General features: G+C 35.3%; 1 protein-coding gene across 3 annotated transcripts in view; it reads left to right on the top strand.

Moving 5' to 3' along the window:
- Window positions 1–19,421, top strand: part of bchs (WD repeat and FYVE domain containing 3 bchs) — a 1,877,108-nt gene that overhangs the window by 344,929 nt on the left and 1,512,758 nt on the right. For all 3 annotated transcript variants that reach the window (XM_090389621.1, XM_090389619.1, XM_090389620.1), the window contains exons 17-18: window positions 7,285–7,427; window positions 18,264–18,353. In XM_090389621.1, coding sequence (XP_090245747.1) covers window positions 7,285–7,427; window positions 18,264–18,353 — 233 coding nt within the window. The remainder of the gene's footprint in view (window positions 1–7,284; window positions 7,428–18,263; window positions 18,354–19,421) is intronic.

Below are 19,421 nucleotides of genomic sequence, written 5' to 3'. Positions count from 1 at the left end.
AATCACCCCTGTATATTTATGATATATGTAGGATAACTTGGGAATTTTCTTTTTTTTTGGCTGGTGCAGCATAAGCCTCAAGCTTCCTTACACCATATGGCTAATAATAATAATAATTTCATGTATTAAAATCAATGGGGCTTATGGGAAAAATAGGGATAGGGACAGAGCACTCAAAAAAAATGTTCAGTCAGTTAAGTGAAACACTAAAAAAAAGTTAGAAACTCAATAAAATTGCTAAAACAGGCTTAAACTTTTTAGATTTCTAATAAATATTACAGTAAATATGGCATTTTACCTTGGCAAGATATGAAGTTTGTGTGATTGATATTTCTGACATTTTCTTTTTTCTTTTTTTTTATTGTAAAATTTAAAACAGTAAAAAAGGTGCACAAGTGAGACAAATTTACAAAGCTTAAAAAATAGGAATGAAGAGAAGATTCTGAAAATTTATTTGTTTTTTATATGATTGAAGATTTCATGGAAGGGGAAACACATTTCACCATAATAAAGTAAAAACCCAGAGAATTCCAGCTATTGGTATTATCACAAATGCAGTAAGATTGAGTTTACTACCAATTTATAATTAGATTGCACTAACTGAAAAGTCCATTAAACCGGGAACTGCGAATTTTTTTATGGTAGTGACCTCCACAAATGTGCTTCTCTGGTCATTCTATCATGCTTCATGAAATATCTATTCAAACAGCAAAATATGAGCTCCTGAAAACATGAGTCAGCCTACAATATTACGTGTTATCTTGTGAATACGGCGAATGACAGTTAATCAGTTATAGTGTCTCCGACCAGAACAACTACAGTAAATGGGAAATATAGCTATCACACGTTTTATGTTTCACATTTTTTAAGCTTTGTAGACTTGTATGTATTGCTGCACAGGTCGTTATATTCAGCCAGGCCAGGTTTTGTTTTCACCTGTTGAAATCGTGCATGAGCACAAGTGCTGCAGTGGGACCACGCCCTAATTACACTTATTTTTGTGTTATTGGTGTTATTAAGTGTAATTGGCTTGTGTCGTATTGTAAAAAATATTTACAATGTAATATATATATATATTTATGATATATTTATTTATTTTTTATAATATTTTTATATAATAATATAAATATTATATATTATCAAAAATATATAATATATTTTTTTTTATTTTATTTTATTTTTACCACTTTTAACTTCATAGTTTTATCATTTTTTCAGTATTTTATTTATCTTTTATTAAATATACAGTTTTATCCCTATCTGATATTTAATTTTTATTTTATTTTATTAAAGATTTTGTTATATATACAGGTTGATGTATTTATTGCAGTATTATGAGGAGATTTTGTTTTAATTTAATTGTGCAGGGTCCTTTTTCTTTATACATGAAAACAACCTTTTGGAGATTTTGTTTTAATTTAATTGTGCAGTGTCCTTTTTCTTTATACATGAAAACAACCTTTTGGAAGTATAGTTAGAATCTATTTTTGATATTGATTAGTATTAGTGGTGGCAAATGGATGCAATGAAGCAAGCCTATATAGCATGAGCAAAAAAAAAAAAAAAAAAAAACCCCATCAGCAAAAAAAAAAAAAAAGTAGTATTTGCCTAATACTACTGAATACTTAAATTTATTCAAACTATTCACCTCTAAAACAACAGATGGAAGTTTGTTCCAACATTCAGTCACTTTCTGGCTGATAGAAGATTTTCCCTCATCTATCCTACAGCCATCCTATTTCAATTTAAAATTATGTTCACTTCTGTTATTGTCTGAGGAAGAGTGAGGATGCTGTCGACATTTGATTTACTGAATCCATTTAAGGCAATGAAAAATTCAGTCAGGACCCCTTACCAATGCTTAATTTCAAATTTTGTAAAACTGAAGTCATTCATGGTAAGAGTATCCTTTTTCCTCCGACTAATCTCTTTACTCTTTTTCTGTGACTATTCCAACAGATCCACATCCTTTTTAAAATGAGTCTTCTAGAACTGTATGCAGTACTGAAGATGCACTCTATCCTTTGTCTATCCTCTATCCTTGTCCTTGTGGCAAAATTCCTGTACATTTCTAGCAGAACAGCATGAGCTGTCCTAGCAGTTTATCTATGCTACTCGATACACTTCATGTTAGATTATCTGACAGTCTTATGCTTCGTGTTAGACTATCTGACAGTCTTATGCTTCGTGTTAGACTATCTGACAGTCTTATGCTTCATGTTAGACTATTTTTATCTTTATCTTTATCTTTCTGTACAACTTCAATGTGGTACCACCCAGTTGGTATGTTATTCTGGGGTTACCGCTTCCCATGTTCGTTATCTTGAATTTTTCGATATTAAGCCCCAGAGTAAAAAAAATATGGAGGTCATAAAGTCCCGAAACTTTATTAGACAGTTGGACAGACAACTTGAGTAGTCGAGACCCGCTAATTTTCATAAAGTTGGACAAATTCTAATAATTTATTGTAATTTTTCCTTGAAGTGGATCTGCGATCTCATTATGGATTTAAAATAAACTTTGGATTTTTTTCCAAAAAAGGATAGTATAGGCTATTTTTGGAATATTAAATTTTAGAAATATTATATATTTTAAGGCAGAATTATATAAATATATAATTTTTTGAAACGCTTCAGGAATGGCTGCATCTGGGTGAGGTGTAATTCAGAAGGTGTTGAAATAGCATATATCTGGAAGGGGGACTAAGGAAAAAGCAAGCTTTTTTCCTAAATTCTTTCATGGGGAGTAATTGTAGATATAAAGGGAGATGATGTCCTGAAGCCTGATGGGGGGGCTTTTCGTTAATACCATCTTCAAAGGAGGGTAAATATCCTCCTTTGAAGATGGTATAGCACGTATCTTTCCCTTTCCTCCTTTCTTCCCCCCACTTTTTTTTTTCCCCAAAAAAACCTGTAAGCTGTTCTAAATCTACAATTTCCAAATTCCCAAACGATAAGTGTAAGATCGTGGGGCTTGAAAATTTTCCTTCTACCGTACTTCTCATTTCAATTACTCAACAGCCCCACCAGACTTTTGAAACATGTCATGGAACATGCCTGGGCTATAAAAGACAGCCTACGACATGTATTCACCCTACTTTGAAGATGATATTAACGAAAAGCCCCCATCAGGCTTCAGGACATCATCTCCCTTTATACCTATAATTACTCCCCATGCAAGAATTTAGGATGAAAGCTTGCTTTTTTCTTTGTCCCCCTTCCAGATATATGCTTATTTCAACACCTTTCGAATTACACCTCACTCGGATGCAGCCGTTCCTGAAGAAAACCCCAGGTAAGAGAATTCTTCTGCCTTAAAAAATATATAATATTTCTAAAATTTAATATTCCAAAAATAGCCTATACTATCCTTTTTTGAAAAAATCCAAAGTTTATTTTAAATCCATAATGAGATTGCAGATCCACTACAAGGAAAAATTACAATAACTTATTAGCATTTGTCCGACTTTACAAAAATTAGTGGGTCTCGACTACTCAAGTTGTCTGTCCAACTATTAAGCCTCAGTTGTCACTTTTGCTAATGTGGCTGATTTTATCTAGTTTTTGTTACAGCATTATACCCTGATTTCTGTCATTAACCACCCTCACAATCTTCATATCATTTTCAAATTTGGATAGTAAACTTTATAAATCTTTGAGTATCATTAATAAATATGGAAAACAATAAAGGGCCCAGAATTAAGAGAGACTGAGAGACTTCACTAAAAACATTAGTTTAAGAAGAGCAGTACCCATCAGTAACCACTCTCTGCCTTCTGCCATTGAACAATTCTTTTATCCATAGCAGTAACTTGCCTCTAATGCCACACTCCTCCAATTTGTACTGCAGTGTTTCATGTGGAATGGTGTCAAAAGGTGTGCTGAAAGCTAAGTATTCACTGTCAAAATTATTTTTTTTGCATCCAGGTCCTTTGTTACTATGTTGTAGTAATCAGTGAGATTGTCAGACACCATCTTCCTTTAACAAATTACTGCTGTGCTGGCATAGCTGTCATCCTATCAAAGTGCTCTTGCATTATTTCTTTGATCACTGACTCCATTATTATTTTCATTGAAACAGAAGTCGAGCTTACAGGTTTATAATTTTCCTCTTCTCCCTTTGTTCTTCTTTTATGAATGAGAAACATTTGCACATCTCCAATCCAAAGGAGCCTCGCCTGAAATGAAAGATGCTGTAATAATTTTGGCTAAAGTCTTATCTCTTATGCTGCTTCTTTTAATATAATTGGATAGATTTTATTAGCCTAGATGCCTTATTTACTTTTAACCTCAACAATTTCTCTTCCACTTTCCTCTCAGTTATGACCAGATCATCCAGCTCCCAGTTATAAGACTCATCTTACAATTGGGCTATACTTCCGGTGTGCCGATCTGTAAATACTTCTTGTATCAATGTATATGTGAAGTATTTATTCAGTTTGTTTGCGACTAGAACAGGATCAGCCATAGTTATGCATTCATATCTAGTCTATCAATGATGTTCATCCTTTTCCTTCTAGTGTTAACATAAACAAAAAACTCTGTACTCTCCTTTGCATTACTAGCCAACAGCTTCTCATAATCTCCCTTAGACTGTCAAACTTTGTTTGTGACTTGATTGGTTTGATTGAATAAGTAGACACACTAGTGTCTATTTATTCAATGTTTCTTTGTCTTCTGCTAATATATAATTATCCTGGCATTTTTTTTTTTTTTTTTATCTGCTACCAGTCTCACCAGGTCATCAGACATCCATTTAGATCTAAATGTTGAACAGTATCTCATAGTTGAGTGTAGTAGTGTTCATGATTACATCCCTGAATGTTTTCAATTTAGAGTTCATTGTTTGTTACATTATCAGTGAGTACCACTGAATAGATTTTAAAAACTGTTTGACATTTAATCATGTTTATGAAACAAAAGCCTTTCCATTTGTACTTGACAGTAGTTGCATCTTTAAGTAAATCCCATATCAGTATACTGTTATCCAGTGGTTCTTTTATCTGATGATTCTTAATATGTGTAAGGTTTCTGCTGCTGATAATCACATCAAGAGTATTTTTGCTTTCGTCTTTGTTGCTGCTATAATTTGCTCGTGTCGGAAACAGCTATCCAATAAATGCACAAAATCTTGCTAATGTGCAAGTGACCTCCAAGTTCCAGTTAGTATCTGGTGCGTTGAAATCCCCTATTTAGATATTTTGATTTACTGGCCCCTCTCTGTTTGTCTGTATAGTTCTTCATCATGCACATCAGTCATTTGGCTTGTAACATACCCCTACTCTAATTTTTTGTTTTTGTGTTCTTATGTTACACTAAACTGACCCAATATTACAGCATGCATCAATGTCAGCCTGGTGCATTGCCTTAGAGTCTTTCCTTTCTTTCCCTGTCTGTCCTTTCTGTAAATGTACTCTCCATATTCAAATTTTGCATTCTCTATATCTGTGTGACACCATGTTTCAGATATCCCTATAATATCTACCTTTAATACCCTTGCCAATACTTCAAATTCATAAAGTTTATTTACTATACTCAGCATTAGTGTACATGCAAGTATTATTTGTTATTTGCAACACTTAGAATATAAACAAGTAAATACATAGCTTATAAATATACAATTAAAAAAAAACTAAGTATATCCCTTAAAGTGTTTAGTGTCCACCTGAAATGCTGAAGTTAAACATATATCTAGATTAACAAAACATTTTTATCTTTCAAGTATCAAAATTAACAAAATTTTTTAAGTTACAGATGAAAGGCAGTAACATTTTTCTTCATTAAAGTTTGCATACAGGTTGTTCTTTCCATTTGATTCTAATATGTTTTGTTAGTCTTTAAGACTTAAAAGAATTTATATCCTCTCCTGCCTGTGAATGCTTCAGTAAGTGCTTGGAGACTCATTTGTAGCTGAGAGAACAATATTACAGAGCACTAATTGTCTCTGATCCATCTCTAATATCATCTGATGAAGAAAAGGAACAGAAACTTTAATCGAGTGTGTTAAAATAATGCCAATTAAGTGACTAGTATTTGTCAATCTTTGGAATATATCTGTGTTAGAAGTGAACAGTATCCTTATCTCTGCATATATTAACATCCATTGCAGATGTACAAAGCAATTGTTGGTTTTTTATAGACTATTTTTAGCTTTTATTCTAAATAAACAATAAACCAAATTAGAGTACAAGTTAAAAATAGGCTACAAAACACTACAACCAACCAACAATAGTAACATCAAAAAATACTTTGCTTCTGGCCCATATTTTGAACAGTGGCACAAACAGCTTAACAGGTTCTTTAAAGATACAGAGTTTAAAATTGTAGCCAGACCAATGTGGAAATTGCACACCATACTGAACAATTGCTTGGTCCTTTCCTCTTTCACTACACATATAAATAAATGACCTGACATACAACATTTCTTGTAGTGATTGTGGCTTATCTTACCAGGGCTCGACTCTGTGCATGCTGAATCTTAGGGTTAAGCTGCATGTGGTCTCACTCCGTGCTTCTCATTCAGCAGTACCAGAATTGGCCTTTCATACCGATAATGACAACCATACATTTTTATTCAATGAGGCCAAAAAACTTAGTGTTCAATGTAATTATACAAGACTATTAATTGCAGAAACCATTGAAATTAAATTACACGAGAATTCTGTCAGTGTTTGCCGTCCATACCTTATCTCCGATTGATGGTCTTTTACGTGCATGCGCCAAGGCAAATAATCTCTCTATTTAATATCCCAACTCACGCACACTCCTCGTTATTTCTATCCTTTGATTGAAAAGCACCATCAGCTCCAGGAAGAAGAGTTGTTTTCTAAAAGTTATTTTAATTGATTTTATTACCATAACTATTTTTTGCTTGATTTTATTTGTGAACATAATTGTCCTCTTTCCCTCATGGTTGCATGTTGTGGTTTGATATATTTTGGGGCCGGGTTGGGAGACTTTAGCCTTTGATTCCAGGTGCGTGGAATCATTGAAGTTACTGTGGGTGTGAGAATTCATTTGGTGTAATTTTAATTTTTATTCATTTAAATTCTGGAGAGTGTCATAAGGAAGTATTCTACGGATCGTATTGAGGTGAATTTCTTATTCTTCTACATTCATTAGAAATAAATTTTGAAATGAGTATTATTTCATCTGAATTAAGAAATACATGTGGCATATTATTTTTTTATTATCTGCTCAGTGAATTGTTGTTTTCTCCAATTTTAATTTTGTGTATTCTTTCACATACTGCTTTGTATTTATTGATGTATTGTTATTTGTTTAGATTTGCCACACAAGTCTTACTGATACAGTACGCCTTTTAGGGTGTTTCAGCAATGAGACTCAGTTAAGCTACATTGATTTTCATTTTACACAGTGTGAGGAACAAGTGTTTCACACTGTTTTTACCACTTCTAAAGATATCAGGTAAGTTATAATGTGGTCTGCTTAAAAATTTCATAATTAACTATTGTTGCAATTTTATTTGTACAGTAAACCTAATTTTTTATTAATATAGTCATAATACTGAACTTAGAACTGTAGAAGCAGTTGCTATTAGCTTCTTTGTAGGGTTTCTCTTAGCAATCTGTTCCATATATTTTCCACCTGGGATTGATGATCTTGTTAAGCAAACTACCTTCTGTTCTTTTATTAGGGAATCTCATCAGACATAATGCCCTCTAGGGTAGTGCAGATGCTTATGCTTAGAAATATTGAGCTCTCTGTCCTAAAATGGACAGTAATACCTTTTTTCATATCCATATGTTCTCTGCCATTGATCTTTGCATTTGCTATCTCTCCCTGCTCGCCATGTTTACATGTGAGGTTGAAGATAATCCCTATTGGGAGTTCTTATATTCAATGTATCACAGGGAGTGATCACTTTTCTGTGAGGTCTATCTTTACTGGGAGAAGATGATATTAGCCATCAAGAATATCACAGTGGAAGTTGGATAAGGCTGACTGGAATGCTTGTAAACAGCTGGCACAGTTTGACCTCACAAGAGTCAGCAAGGAGCCTATCAGTGATGCAGAAGCACACACTTTAGATATTAGCATTATCCATGCAACAAAATTTGCAATTTGCAAAACATCTACATTTATTTTTTAAACATGCATATTCCAAAGGATCTTATATTCAATGTTGGAGCAAAAAGAAATCTTGAGTCCTTTTTATATTGTCTGTTGCATCCTTTTTATGTTGTCTGCTAGTAGCTCAAAAGTAGTCCATAAAATGAACTGTACATATCCTACAGGGTGTCCATTTGTAGGTCTGCAATTACAAATACTCTAGGGAAGCATTTGCCAAAATCTCTGCAGTGAAATTGCTCTCTTTAGAGTGCCTGACCCTTAAATAGATGGAGGAAGAATTAAGTGCAGCACTGCTTTTTACTTGCAAGTTATGTCAGGATTGATGACATTCACTATGGCATGATAAAACACCTGCCAACACAATCTAAGGATTATCTTTTAATTTTATATAATAGAATTGTTCTTGACAAAGAACTTCTGGATTCCTGGTAAAAGGCAATTGTCCATGCCTTCCCAAAGCCATGGGAAAATCCTAAAAATTCAAGTGATCATTATCCCATCACTATAAGCTGTGTGTACAAATCCTGGAAAGAATGAGCAAATTCTATTCTTGTATGGTTTTTAGAAACAGATGGTCTCCTTTCCAGGACAAGGTGTGGCTTCCTATGAAACAGATCCATTTGGATCGTATAATCAGACTTGAAGTACACATTTGTGATTCTTTTATTCATCTGGTGAATAAAAAAATCTTAATTGTGCTGAAAACTGTGCACCAGATACTCACTGAGTACCTGATGTGAGTTTCCTTTGATTTTGAAAAATCTGTGACACAGCATGGTGATTTGGAGAGTCGTGGAGATTATTTTGTTATTTTTTATTAAAGTCGTTTTGTTTATCACCAATTTCAAGTCTGTGTTGGACTCTCTTCAAACTCTTTCTCTCAAGTGGGAAGGAGTTCCCCACGGTAGAATCCTGCATTGGGTGGGGTATACTTATGAGTTACCATAAGTATACCCCACCAATGCAGTTACCATAAGCATAGCCCATTAAATTTCTGAAGACTAGACAGTGTGGGTCTGGTTTTCAGAAATTTTGATTCGCAGATTGGGTGTTTTTGAATGTAAATAATTCAATACAATAATACCAAAAATTAATATAAACTTATAAAGCAACTGATTTTATTATTACTATTATTTAAAAAAAAAATTTTTTTTTTTCTAAATAACATTATTTATTAAATTATCAGGTATGTATTGTATTTTTCTGTGATTTGAATTATTTGCAATGCTACTCCAATACCCAATATCTTTATATATTGCATACATTTGCATAAAGGAAACTATTAGTTTTCTAGATTTAACATTATTATTTTTTAACCCTCTTCTCTCTCAATATTTTGTGCTGCCAGATGTGAAAAGTAGAAAAAGAAAAGTTTGCACTTCAGGATTAGAAATTAAATTGACCATAAATATGAAAGAACATCATTAAAAGTTTCAAAAAACAGGTTGTATTCATTGCAGTAAATTCAGAATTGTATAATTTAAGCACCTTATCCTGCATACAAAATTGATGACATTTTCATTTTTTACTATTATTATTAAAATTATTTTTACTTAGTGTATACAGGAACTCCCCAACTTATGTAATACCCGACTTACATAAATTTGACTTTACGGAAGTTTTTGCCAGCCGGTGCAAACTTAAAAAAAAAAAATGTTGGAAACGTATTTTGTATCACATAGGAATAAATGGAGTTATTGTGAAAATATCATTATGTTAGCCCCCAATGACACATTGTTTTTTTTTTTTTTTTTTGTAATTCGTTCCAAGCACTTGGAAGTTGAAAATTTCGCTATCCCGTTATAAGAATCAATTTTGAATGCCTGTGGGATACTAAAGCACTTTTCTGGAGGTCATGACCATACAACAGTAAAAACAATTTGCACTCTCTGGTTTATTGGGCTTTCTGTTAGCACAATCTATTATAAACGGGTAGTAAACTCGATCTTATTGCATTTGCAAGAATACCAGTAACTGCAATTGTGTGGGTTTTTACGTTATTATTGTGAAATGTGTTCCCTTAACTGAAATCTTCAATCATATAAAAAAACAAATTTTCAGATACTTCTCTTCATTCCTATTTACGTATTACAATGATGAAGGGAAAGTAACCAATGGAAAGTGCAAGTGGTGGTAGTGCCAGGAAACGAAACAAAATTGATTTAGAAATGAAGATGAAGATGATTAATTAGAAGTATGAAGCAGGACAGAGTTTGTCATCTATTGCAAGGGAATTAGTTCTCGCTGCTTCAACAGTGAATACTATTTTAAAGGGCATTGCGCATATAAAAGAACATGTAAAAGGATCAATGCATTTAAGAGCAACAGTGATCACACAGTGTTAAAAGTATGCGGTGAAGTCACCAGTGCTGATTCTGCAGCTGCAGAGAAATTTTGTGATATTGATGAAGGCAGCTATTCAACGCAGCAGATTTTTAACGTTGACGAGCTGCTCTATATTGGAAAAAAATGCCAGATTGAAAATACATTGCCAAAGAGGAAAATACAATGCCAGGTTTCAAGGCATCAAAAGGAGCCATTCTTGCTTGGGGCTAATGCAGCATGCCATTCTGTGTATGCTGCATTCATAATGCTTGTGTACTATTCTGGAAATCCTCGTGCATTTAAGAGTATCAATAAAGCCACCCTACCCATGCATTTCTGATCGAACCAGAGAGCACGGATAACAGTATCTCTCTTTGGGGATTGGTTTAAATGCTGCTTCATTCTTGAACTTGAAAAATATTGTAAAGACAACGACGTTCCTTTCAAGATTTTGCTTCTATTAGATAATGCTCCTGGACATTCTACGCATCTAGATGATTTCAATTCGAACATGAGAGTCATATTTCTACCACAAAACATGACTTCACTCATCCAACCTATGGATCAGGGTGTTATTTCGAATTTAAAAGCAGACTATTTATGCACAACATTTGCTCAGGCATTGTCTGCAGTAAACGATGAGAAAAATTTTATGTTAAGAGACTTTTGGAAATCTTACAATATTTACCACTCCATCTTAAACATTAATAAGGCCTGGGCAGAAATTACTAAAAGTTGTTTAAATGGCACATGGAAGAAAATATGCCCACGGCATTTAAAAGGCTTCGAAGGGTTTGAAAAAGACGAATCATATGAAGAGGTTACAGATAAGATTATAAAGGTTGCAGAGCTACTTCAGTTGGTGGTTGATGCCAAAGACGTGGAGGAGTTAATAGAGGAAGAAGAGAAGGAATTATCTAACGAAGAACTTATTGACTTGCAGGCAGCGATAGTGAAAGAAGAAAATGCTGACGAAGCTCAAGATGAACCAAATGAGTAGCCGAGACGCTTTATCACCAGAGAGATGGCAATGGCGATGTTTGAAAGATGGATCCTTACAGCGAACGATTCTTAAAAGTTAACAGAGGGGTGAATGATATGCTTGCTTGCTAGCTACAAAGAAATCTATGATGAAAAGAAAAAAGCCTCCATCCAGTCATCCATTGATATGTTCTTTTGTAAGGTTGAGTGGCCAACCCTTTCTAAATTTTCATATCCCTCAACCTCCGAAGTGGCGTACTTATCAGCTGAAGATGCTGATTCTGGCAATGATGCTCAAGAGGTAAAACTTACTGACGGATATTATGCCTGCCTCCTCTTTTTTTTGTAATTTTGGAATTTTTTAAATTGCACGCTTTTGTAATTTTTTCTGCGCATGAGATAAAAAATTGAATAAATGCAATAAATAATTCGGTTCACATGTTCGTCGAACATTTCTTTTTTGATTCAATCAATTTAGCGAGCCGAGTTGCGAATGCTGCACGATCATGGGAGAAATTCCGACTTGCGCAGCGTTCCGCGGAAAGCAACCCTAACATAAGTCAGGGAGTTCCTGTATTTAGATTTGAATTTTTATAGTGCATTAGCAATTTAGGTTATGATGTGTTTAGTCCAAAGATATAAAGATGTGAGTTATATGTAGATATAAACTAATAGAATGCACAAGAGCTTGAAGTTGGGGAGATGCAGGTGGATACATCATTGTGAATGCCTGTTATAGTTTCGGCTGATTACATGATCTGTGAGGCACCTCTGTAGCCAGGTGGGCAGGAGCAGCAGTGCGTAGCACACGCTTCTTGATGAGACTGGGGTTCGAGCCCATGACCACCAAATACGGAGGATGCGTAAAGGTCAGGGAATGGCCACCCCATATCCCCGGAGCAATATGGCCTTAGTTGCTAATGCTCCTAAAAAAACCAAATAACAACAACAATAACATGATCTGTGAAAATTATATAATATCATCTGGGCTAATATAGTAGGTAACATTTTAAGGTATACAGTTTTATCCAGTCTATAGTGACTATGGGATAAATTTAATGCTTGCTGCCCCTGCCAACAGTGCAAATGCAGCAAGAAAAGAGTTTTCTGCATCTGGATATTATATTGTGAATATGTTTCATGTTTTTTTATTTATTTATTTTATATTTTTTGTTATTTTGAATTATATACAATTCCATAAAGTATTAATATTGTTTATTGATATATTTTAATTTAAAGCTAACCATGTATTCTTACTGACATATAGAAAATTTAATACAAATTTTCTTATACATAATTTTTTTTGAAATTTAAATTAAAATTTTTTATTTTTATTTTTCAGGTTGTGGGTATAGACAGTACGGGTAGGGTGTGGTTCCAGCTATTGCAGATGCAGGTCAGGTGTGGGTCTAATACAGTCAACTTGTGCAGGACCCTTTTACTGCAAGGATCCGTTCAAAGTATCTTGCTATCAAAATGTAAACTCTATTATAGAACTTCCCCAACTCTAAAGAACATCTTTCGTTTTGATGACTTTACCATATTTTGTCATTCATGGAATATGATGGTCATTGAAAGGCAGCTGTAAAAGGCTTTTGATCATCTTTTGCATCATGGACGTTGGTTAATGAGTTCAGATTCTGTTGTACATTTTGATCCCGAATTAAAGCGTCGGCAAAACATCATCCCAGTGGTAGCAAAAACTGAATTCCTAGGACTTATTTTAGACAAGGAGCTGACTTTTCTATAACGTACTCATCAACTGAGGACAAGGTGTGCGGGAGTCGTTAACATCCTTACAAAAGTAAGACTTTTGTGGATTTATTGGATGATTGTTTTCTGCAGCAGCAGCATGTTCGAGAGGCAGCCAGAGAGGGTAATACTCTTGATTTGGTTATCAGCAGTGATCATTCGTGTATTAAGAATTTGCAGATAAAGGAACCACTAGGTGGCAGTGATCACAGTGTACTGATGTGGGATTTACTTACAGATATAATTACCATCAGGTGTAAATGAAAGGGTTTTTGCTTCTAAAGGTGAGTACAGTGGTCTCAGACAGTTTTTAAATTCTCAACAGTGGGATCAACTGACGATGTTACCAACAGTAAATTCTAAGTAGGAAGCATTCAAGGAATTAATCGTGGATGCCACTAAAAGTTTCATACCTATTAAGAAATATTGTTCAAGGTTTTGGCCTAAATGGTTATCAAATGAACTAATGAGACTCGTGACAGAGAAGAAAAATGCATGGGATGCATATAAATTATCAAGCGACTCAGAAGCCTATAGCAGATATACGCTAGTCTGTAATCAGGTCACAAAGGAGGTCAGGCAGGCGAAGGCAGATTACGAGAAATCTTTGGCAAAAGATGCTAAGAAAAACAGCAAGGATTTCTTTACTTATATAAACTCTAAAAGGAAGGGGATGAATCTGATTGGTCCACTTGATATCGATGGTTCGACTGTTGATGATCCTGCTCAGATAAATACAAACTGAATGAGTATTTTGCATCTATATTCACACATGAGGAGTTATTAAGGTTTGAAAATGGCAGAAGGTTATCAAATTGTAACAGGGTGCTTAATGATTTTGTAATAACTGAGAGCAAAGTGGAGGAGAAATTGTTGAAGTTAAACTTTAGAAAGGCACCTTGGGTGGATTGGATCTATCCAGTTATATTAAAGAAGGCAGAAAACGAAGTAAGCAAACCCTTAGCCATAATTATGAGAGCATCCTTGGACTCAGGGGAGGTCCCCGTGGACTGGAGATGTGCAAATGTATCCCCAGTTCACAAAGGAGGATCGAAGGGTGACACGAGTAATTACAGACTAGTTACTTTAACTTCTGTTCCGGGTAAAATAATGGACTCGCTGGTGGTTAAATATGCATTGCAGGATCATCTAGACAAGACTGCAGCAATAATTCAGACACAGCATGGGTTTATTAAGGGAAAGTCTTGTCTGACAAATTTGATAGGATATTATGATGTAGTTAAAAAGGAACTGGATGCAAAAAATAATTTTGATATCATATATTTGGATTTCAGGAAAGCTTTTGACACTGTTGCGCATGGAAGACTATTCTACAAATTGGAGCAGAATGGTATTAAGGGTAAGTTGCTACAATCGAGTGGGAGAAGGCAGAGGTGGTAATCAATGAGTGCTGCCCTTCGTGGACTAATGTTATAAATGGAGTCCCACAGGGTTGGGTCCTCTGTTGTTTTGTATATTTATCAATGATAATGATGAAGGTATATCAGGCTTAGTGTCGAAGTTTGCAGATGATACAAAGGTTGGCAGGGTTGTTAATGACAGTAATGACAGTTTGCTACTGCAGCAGGATCTAGATAATTTGGGCAGATGGGCTAAGAAATGGCAACTGAAGTTTAACCTTGACAAATGCAAAGTACTGCATATGGGTAGAAGTAACCCCAGAGAAACGTACCAACTGTGTGGTACTACACTTAAGGTGGTAGAAAATGAAAAAGGAAGTAATTGTGCAGTCACAAGGAAGTAATTGAAAATGAACCAGGATGTAATTGTGCAGTCAGATATGAAGTTTTCTGAGCAATGCAGACAGGCTGCCAGGGCAGGTCTGGGGTTTTGTCAATGATATATAGGAATTTTGCTAGCAGGGAAAAGGAGGTGATTGTCCCTCTGTATAAGGCAATGGTCAGGCCACGCCTTGAGTATTGCATGCAGGTCTGGAGGCCTCATTTTAGGAAGGATGTAGATTTGCTTGAGCGTGTACAGAGAAGGGCAACAAGATTGGTGAGGGGAATGAAGGGATCCTCTTACCAAGAGAGGCTTAAGTTCTGTAAATTGCAGTGGCTGGAGACTAGGCACCTGCGCGGTGACCTGATTGAGGTGTGTAAGGCCTTGAATGGGTTGAGCACGCTGAATTCTGATGGGATCCTTCCAGTTGTTTAGATTAGGAACTAAGGGGGGCATAAATTCAAATTAAGAAAAGACAGATGTAGAATAGATGTGCGGAAATTTGCCTTTAGTCAGTGGGTGGTTAATTGCTGGAACAAACTTCCATCTGTCGTTGTGGAAGTTGATAGTTAAATAAATTTAAGGAGGAACTGGACAGGCATTTCTTGAATGGTGTGTTTTTTTTTTTGTTTTTTTTTTGGCTGATGCTGCATAAGCTCATGCACTTGCTTTCTTGCATCACATGCCACTACTAATGCTACTACTACATTCTTTGCACCCTTTTTCAGCTTTATGAGGTGAAGCTTGTTGTACTCTACCTCATCTCTACTGAAATGTTGTTTGTTTTAATGTTGGTTATGGTTTCCAATTTGCATAATTGAGTGTTTTAAACTTGATTATGTACACTTATGCTAGAGACAATCACCACCAGGCCATCTGCCCTTCCACTGGAGCATTTTGTATATCTCTTCTGCAGAGCTTTTACGCTGAAGCAATTGATGTAAACAGTAGTCCTTGCAATACATTTTAAGATTAAAGTTCCTACCCAACTATCCTATGTGGATATCAGTTTTTGCATAATGGGGAAAATCTGTAAAGTATCCATCAGAACTGCCAACTGACAATTAGGTATTTGAATCTAGGGCTGCATGATGGTAGACTTTGTCCAATGGGCGCCTCCGTAGCCAGGTGGGAAGGAGCAGCAGTGCGTAGCACATGCTTCTTGATTAGACCGGGGTTCGAGCCCGTCACCACCAAATACGGAGTATGCGGAAAGGTCAAGGAATGGCCACCGCATATCCTGGAGCAATATGGCCTTAGTTGCTAATGCTCCTAAAAACCAAATAACAACAACATAACAACAACTTTGTCCAATGACTAGGGCAGTTCCTTTCAATCTGGAATGCGCAGTTTCGAACTTGGAACTTCTCCCTTAATATCGGAGAAGGCTGCCACACTACTATCTGTTTACCAGAAACTTTTTTTTTTGCAGCCTGTCAAGCACAGTATTCTGACTTTATTCCATGTAAACAGATGGCTCAAAGTCAGAATCCTATGCCGTGACAGCTGCCATCCTTCCAAATAAAATAATATCCATCCAGATTTCATGTGATTGTGGCATATATACAGCAGAGTTACATGTAATGGAACTAGCCTTGTATAAAAATTAGTAGTTACCAAAGGTATATAATATTCACAGATTCATCAAGCATGTTATAGGCTTTATGAACAATGAGGTATGATCATCATTTAGTTCTGTCCAGGATTCAGCAGATACTTTATTCTCTTTTTGAATTGGAATATATCTGCTTCTGCTGGATCCCAATCATGTCGGAATGAGGTGGAAACGATCTAGTTTTCAATGCTGCAAAATCAGCAGTCTCCTTGAATAATGGTTGCCTGTGAGTCCCATATACAGACTACCAGGAAACAATGTGCAATAAACTATATTCCTAGTTGCAACATTATTGGCATGGACGGACTACAAATTAATATGCAGATTAAGACAGTAATCAACTGGCAGATCCAGTCTGCACCTGCGTGATGATCTGATTGAAGTGTATAAGGCCTTGAATGGGTTTAACACGCTCAATTCTGATAGGATTCTTCCACTTGCTCAGATTGCAAACCTAAGGAAGTAAATTCAAATTGAGGAAAGGCAGTTGTAGAATAGATGTACAGAAATTTGCTTTTAGCCAGCCGGTGGTGAATTGGTGGAACAAACTTCCATCTGTTGTTGTGGAAGTTGATGGCTTGAATAAATTCAAGGAGGAACTTGACAAACTGTTGGAGGGAATGGTTTTGTTAATTTTTTTTTTTTTTTTTTTTTATTATTGGTTGATGCTACATAACCTCATACGCTTGCATCACATGCCTCTATTACTATTACATCACTGATTTGCTTCAAACATGCAATGGAGAGCTCACAAATGAAGACCTTATTTAAATGGAAAAATGTGAAGGAGCTAAGAAAGAAGAAGATTTAACAGCTGAAAGTCCTGTTTGTTCCTTCACTCTCAAGGGGCTTGACGAGACTTTTCAACACATGGAAAAAGCAATTGAGATTTTCGAATCACAAGATTCAAATTTTGAGTGCACTCGAAAAGTTGCTACAGATTTTAAAAAAAATGCTTAGGCATGCTATCTTGAAATTTTTAAAGAAAAGAGAGGACTGTCTTTGAAACAAACGACTTTTGAAGTATTTCAGAAGAAGAAGAAGATGACTCCTTGTGCTTTCAACAAACCAATGAGTGCCGATCCAACAATGAGTGAAGAACCATCAATGAGTGTGCATATTGGTAATGATGAAGAAGAATAAACGTTCTTTAACATTTGTATGACATAATTTCCTTATTCTTATAATTTGTTGATTTTAAAGGCTATGTTTTCATTTCTTTGGATAAATAAATCATTGTTTATGCATAAACTATTGTTTTGTTAACGTTTATTTAACATTGTTTGAGAACACAACCCCTGGTTTTAACATTATGTATAGGGGAAATTAATTCCCACTTTAGGAATGCACACTAGGAACGAATTAACTTGTAAAGTCAGAAACTACCTGAATATATACAGGTATATACAGATAGAGCTGCTAACTTATATACCTTGTAATATAAATTGTTATATAGCTTGTAGTTAACTTATGTAACTTGAAGTTATACTACTCTTTCTTTCTTCTTTTTTTTTTTTTTTTTTTTTGTATTTTATAACTTCACCATTCCAAGCACAATAAATGGATTTCTTTTTATTGTATATCTTCAAATCTGATATTCAAATTTAAAAAAAAAAAACCCTAAATATAACTTTTAGTATTAATTTTATTTTAATAATTTAGGAAGCAAGTTTTATTCCTCCTTTCTTTTCTGAAATCAAATATGTTTCTGTTAATACTAATATAGAAATATAACTTCATTTTGCAATTTTTAGAATTGATATGGATCACATATCTCAAGTTCTTGTATCAGCCTGCTTAGTGTTTCGCCTTTTATATGATATAGCATTGGATGCCTTTGATAAGTAAGTTTGCTTATAAACTGGTCAGTTTAATCAGTTATAGAATTTTTGTCTTAAAAGATAATTTTTGTTTTGTGAGTGAATGTACTGTTTTATTCTGTATAATTTCAATGTATTGGCTCTCTTGTAGTTTTGGTTTTTTAAGAGGATAATACATTTAGGGAAGCTATCATTTGAATATTAGAATAGTACTCTTCCACCATGTTAAACACTTTATTCCGACACATATAATTGTGAGCTGTAACAGAGTGAAGTATGTGTTTCAAGGTATTTTGGGTCAGGTGCCACCGGTGGTTTCCCACATCTGCGCCGTATGTACTCTGTGATGGAATGAAGAACAACTGCAAAGGCCAGGAAAAGGTGTAATGTCTGGTTTATGAAGTACTGTGTTTTGTTCTGTTGTCATGTCTCTGGCTGCTTGGCCACAGGGCCCCAAGTGGGATCCTACATTTCCCGCCACCACCACTGGGAGGTGAGCCTGGCTGCCCATTATACTCTGGCTGGTCTCCTGACAGAGACCAAGTAAAAAAAAAAAAAAAAACTTTTTGTTGAAGAGAGCACACTAGGAATTAGAGTAAGAGTAGAGTGGGTCAGAATGTAGGGTAAGGAACAGAGATGGACCAAGGTGAAGGGCCCACCCGGTGATTTAAGACGAAGTGGGTATAGGGAATTAAAGTCACAGGGGCAGGTGCCCCTGTATGAGCATGATTGGCCTTGCAATCTGAAGGGATATCCAATACTCAGAAGAGTGCCAGCAGCATAGATCCCGCACCCACAAAAGGGTACCAGCATAATCCTACCCCAGAGTGGGGTTTGCATGATAGCTTGGTTGCTATAATTTCCTTCACACTAGGAATTAGAGTAAGATCTGGGTAATGCATTTATTCTACCCCTGTTGAGGTTTGCAATGGTAGTAGAATGTTCCACTCAGGCCTGTCATGGGTGTGATAAACCTGTCTGGTGTTAATAATTGCCTGTGCAAATCGTGTGAAGGCTGCATAAGATGTTTCATCGTTTATGAGGATGTACTCTTGTTGGCAGGGGTTGGATTGTATCTTGGTGAAGAGTCGT

The sequence above is a fragment of the Mastigoproctus giganteus genome, chromosome 2 (genome assembly GCF_048544385.1).
Source record: "Mastigoproctus giganteus isolate SK-2022 chromosome 2, ASM4854438v1, whole genome shotgun sequence".
Classification (NCBI taxonomy): domain Eukaryota; kingdom Metazoa; phylum Arthropoda; class Arachnida; order Uropygi; family Thelyphonidae; genus Mastigoproctus; species Mastigoproctus giganteus.
The sequence above is the reverse complement of the archived record's forward strand: the minus strand, read 5'-3'. Positions and strand labels throughout refer to the sequence as shown.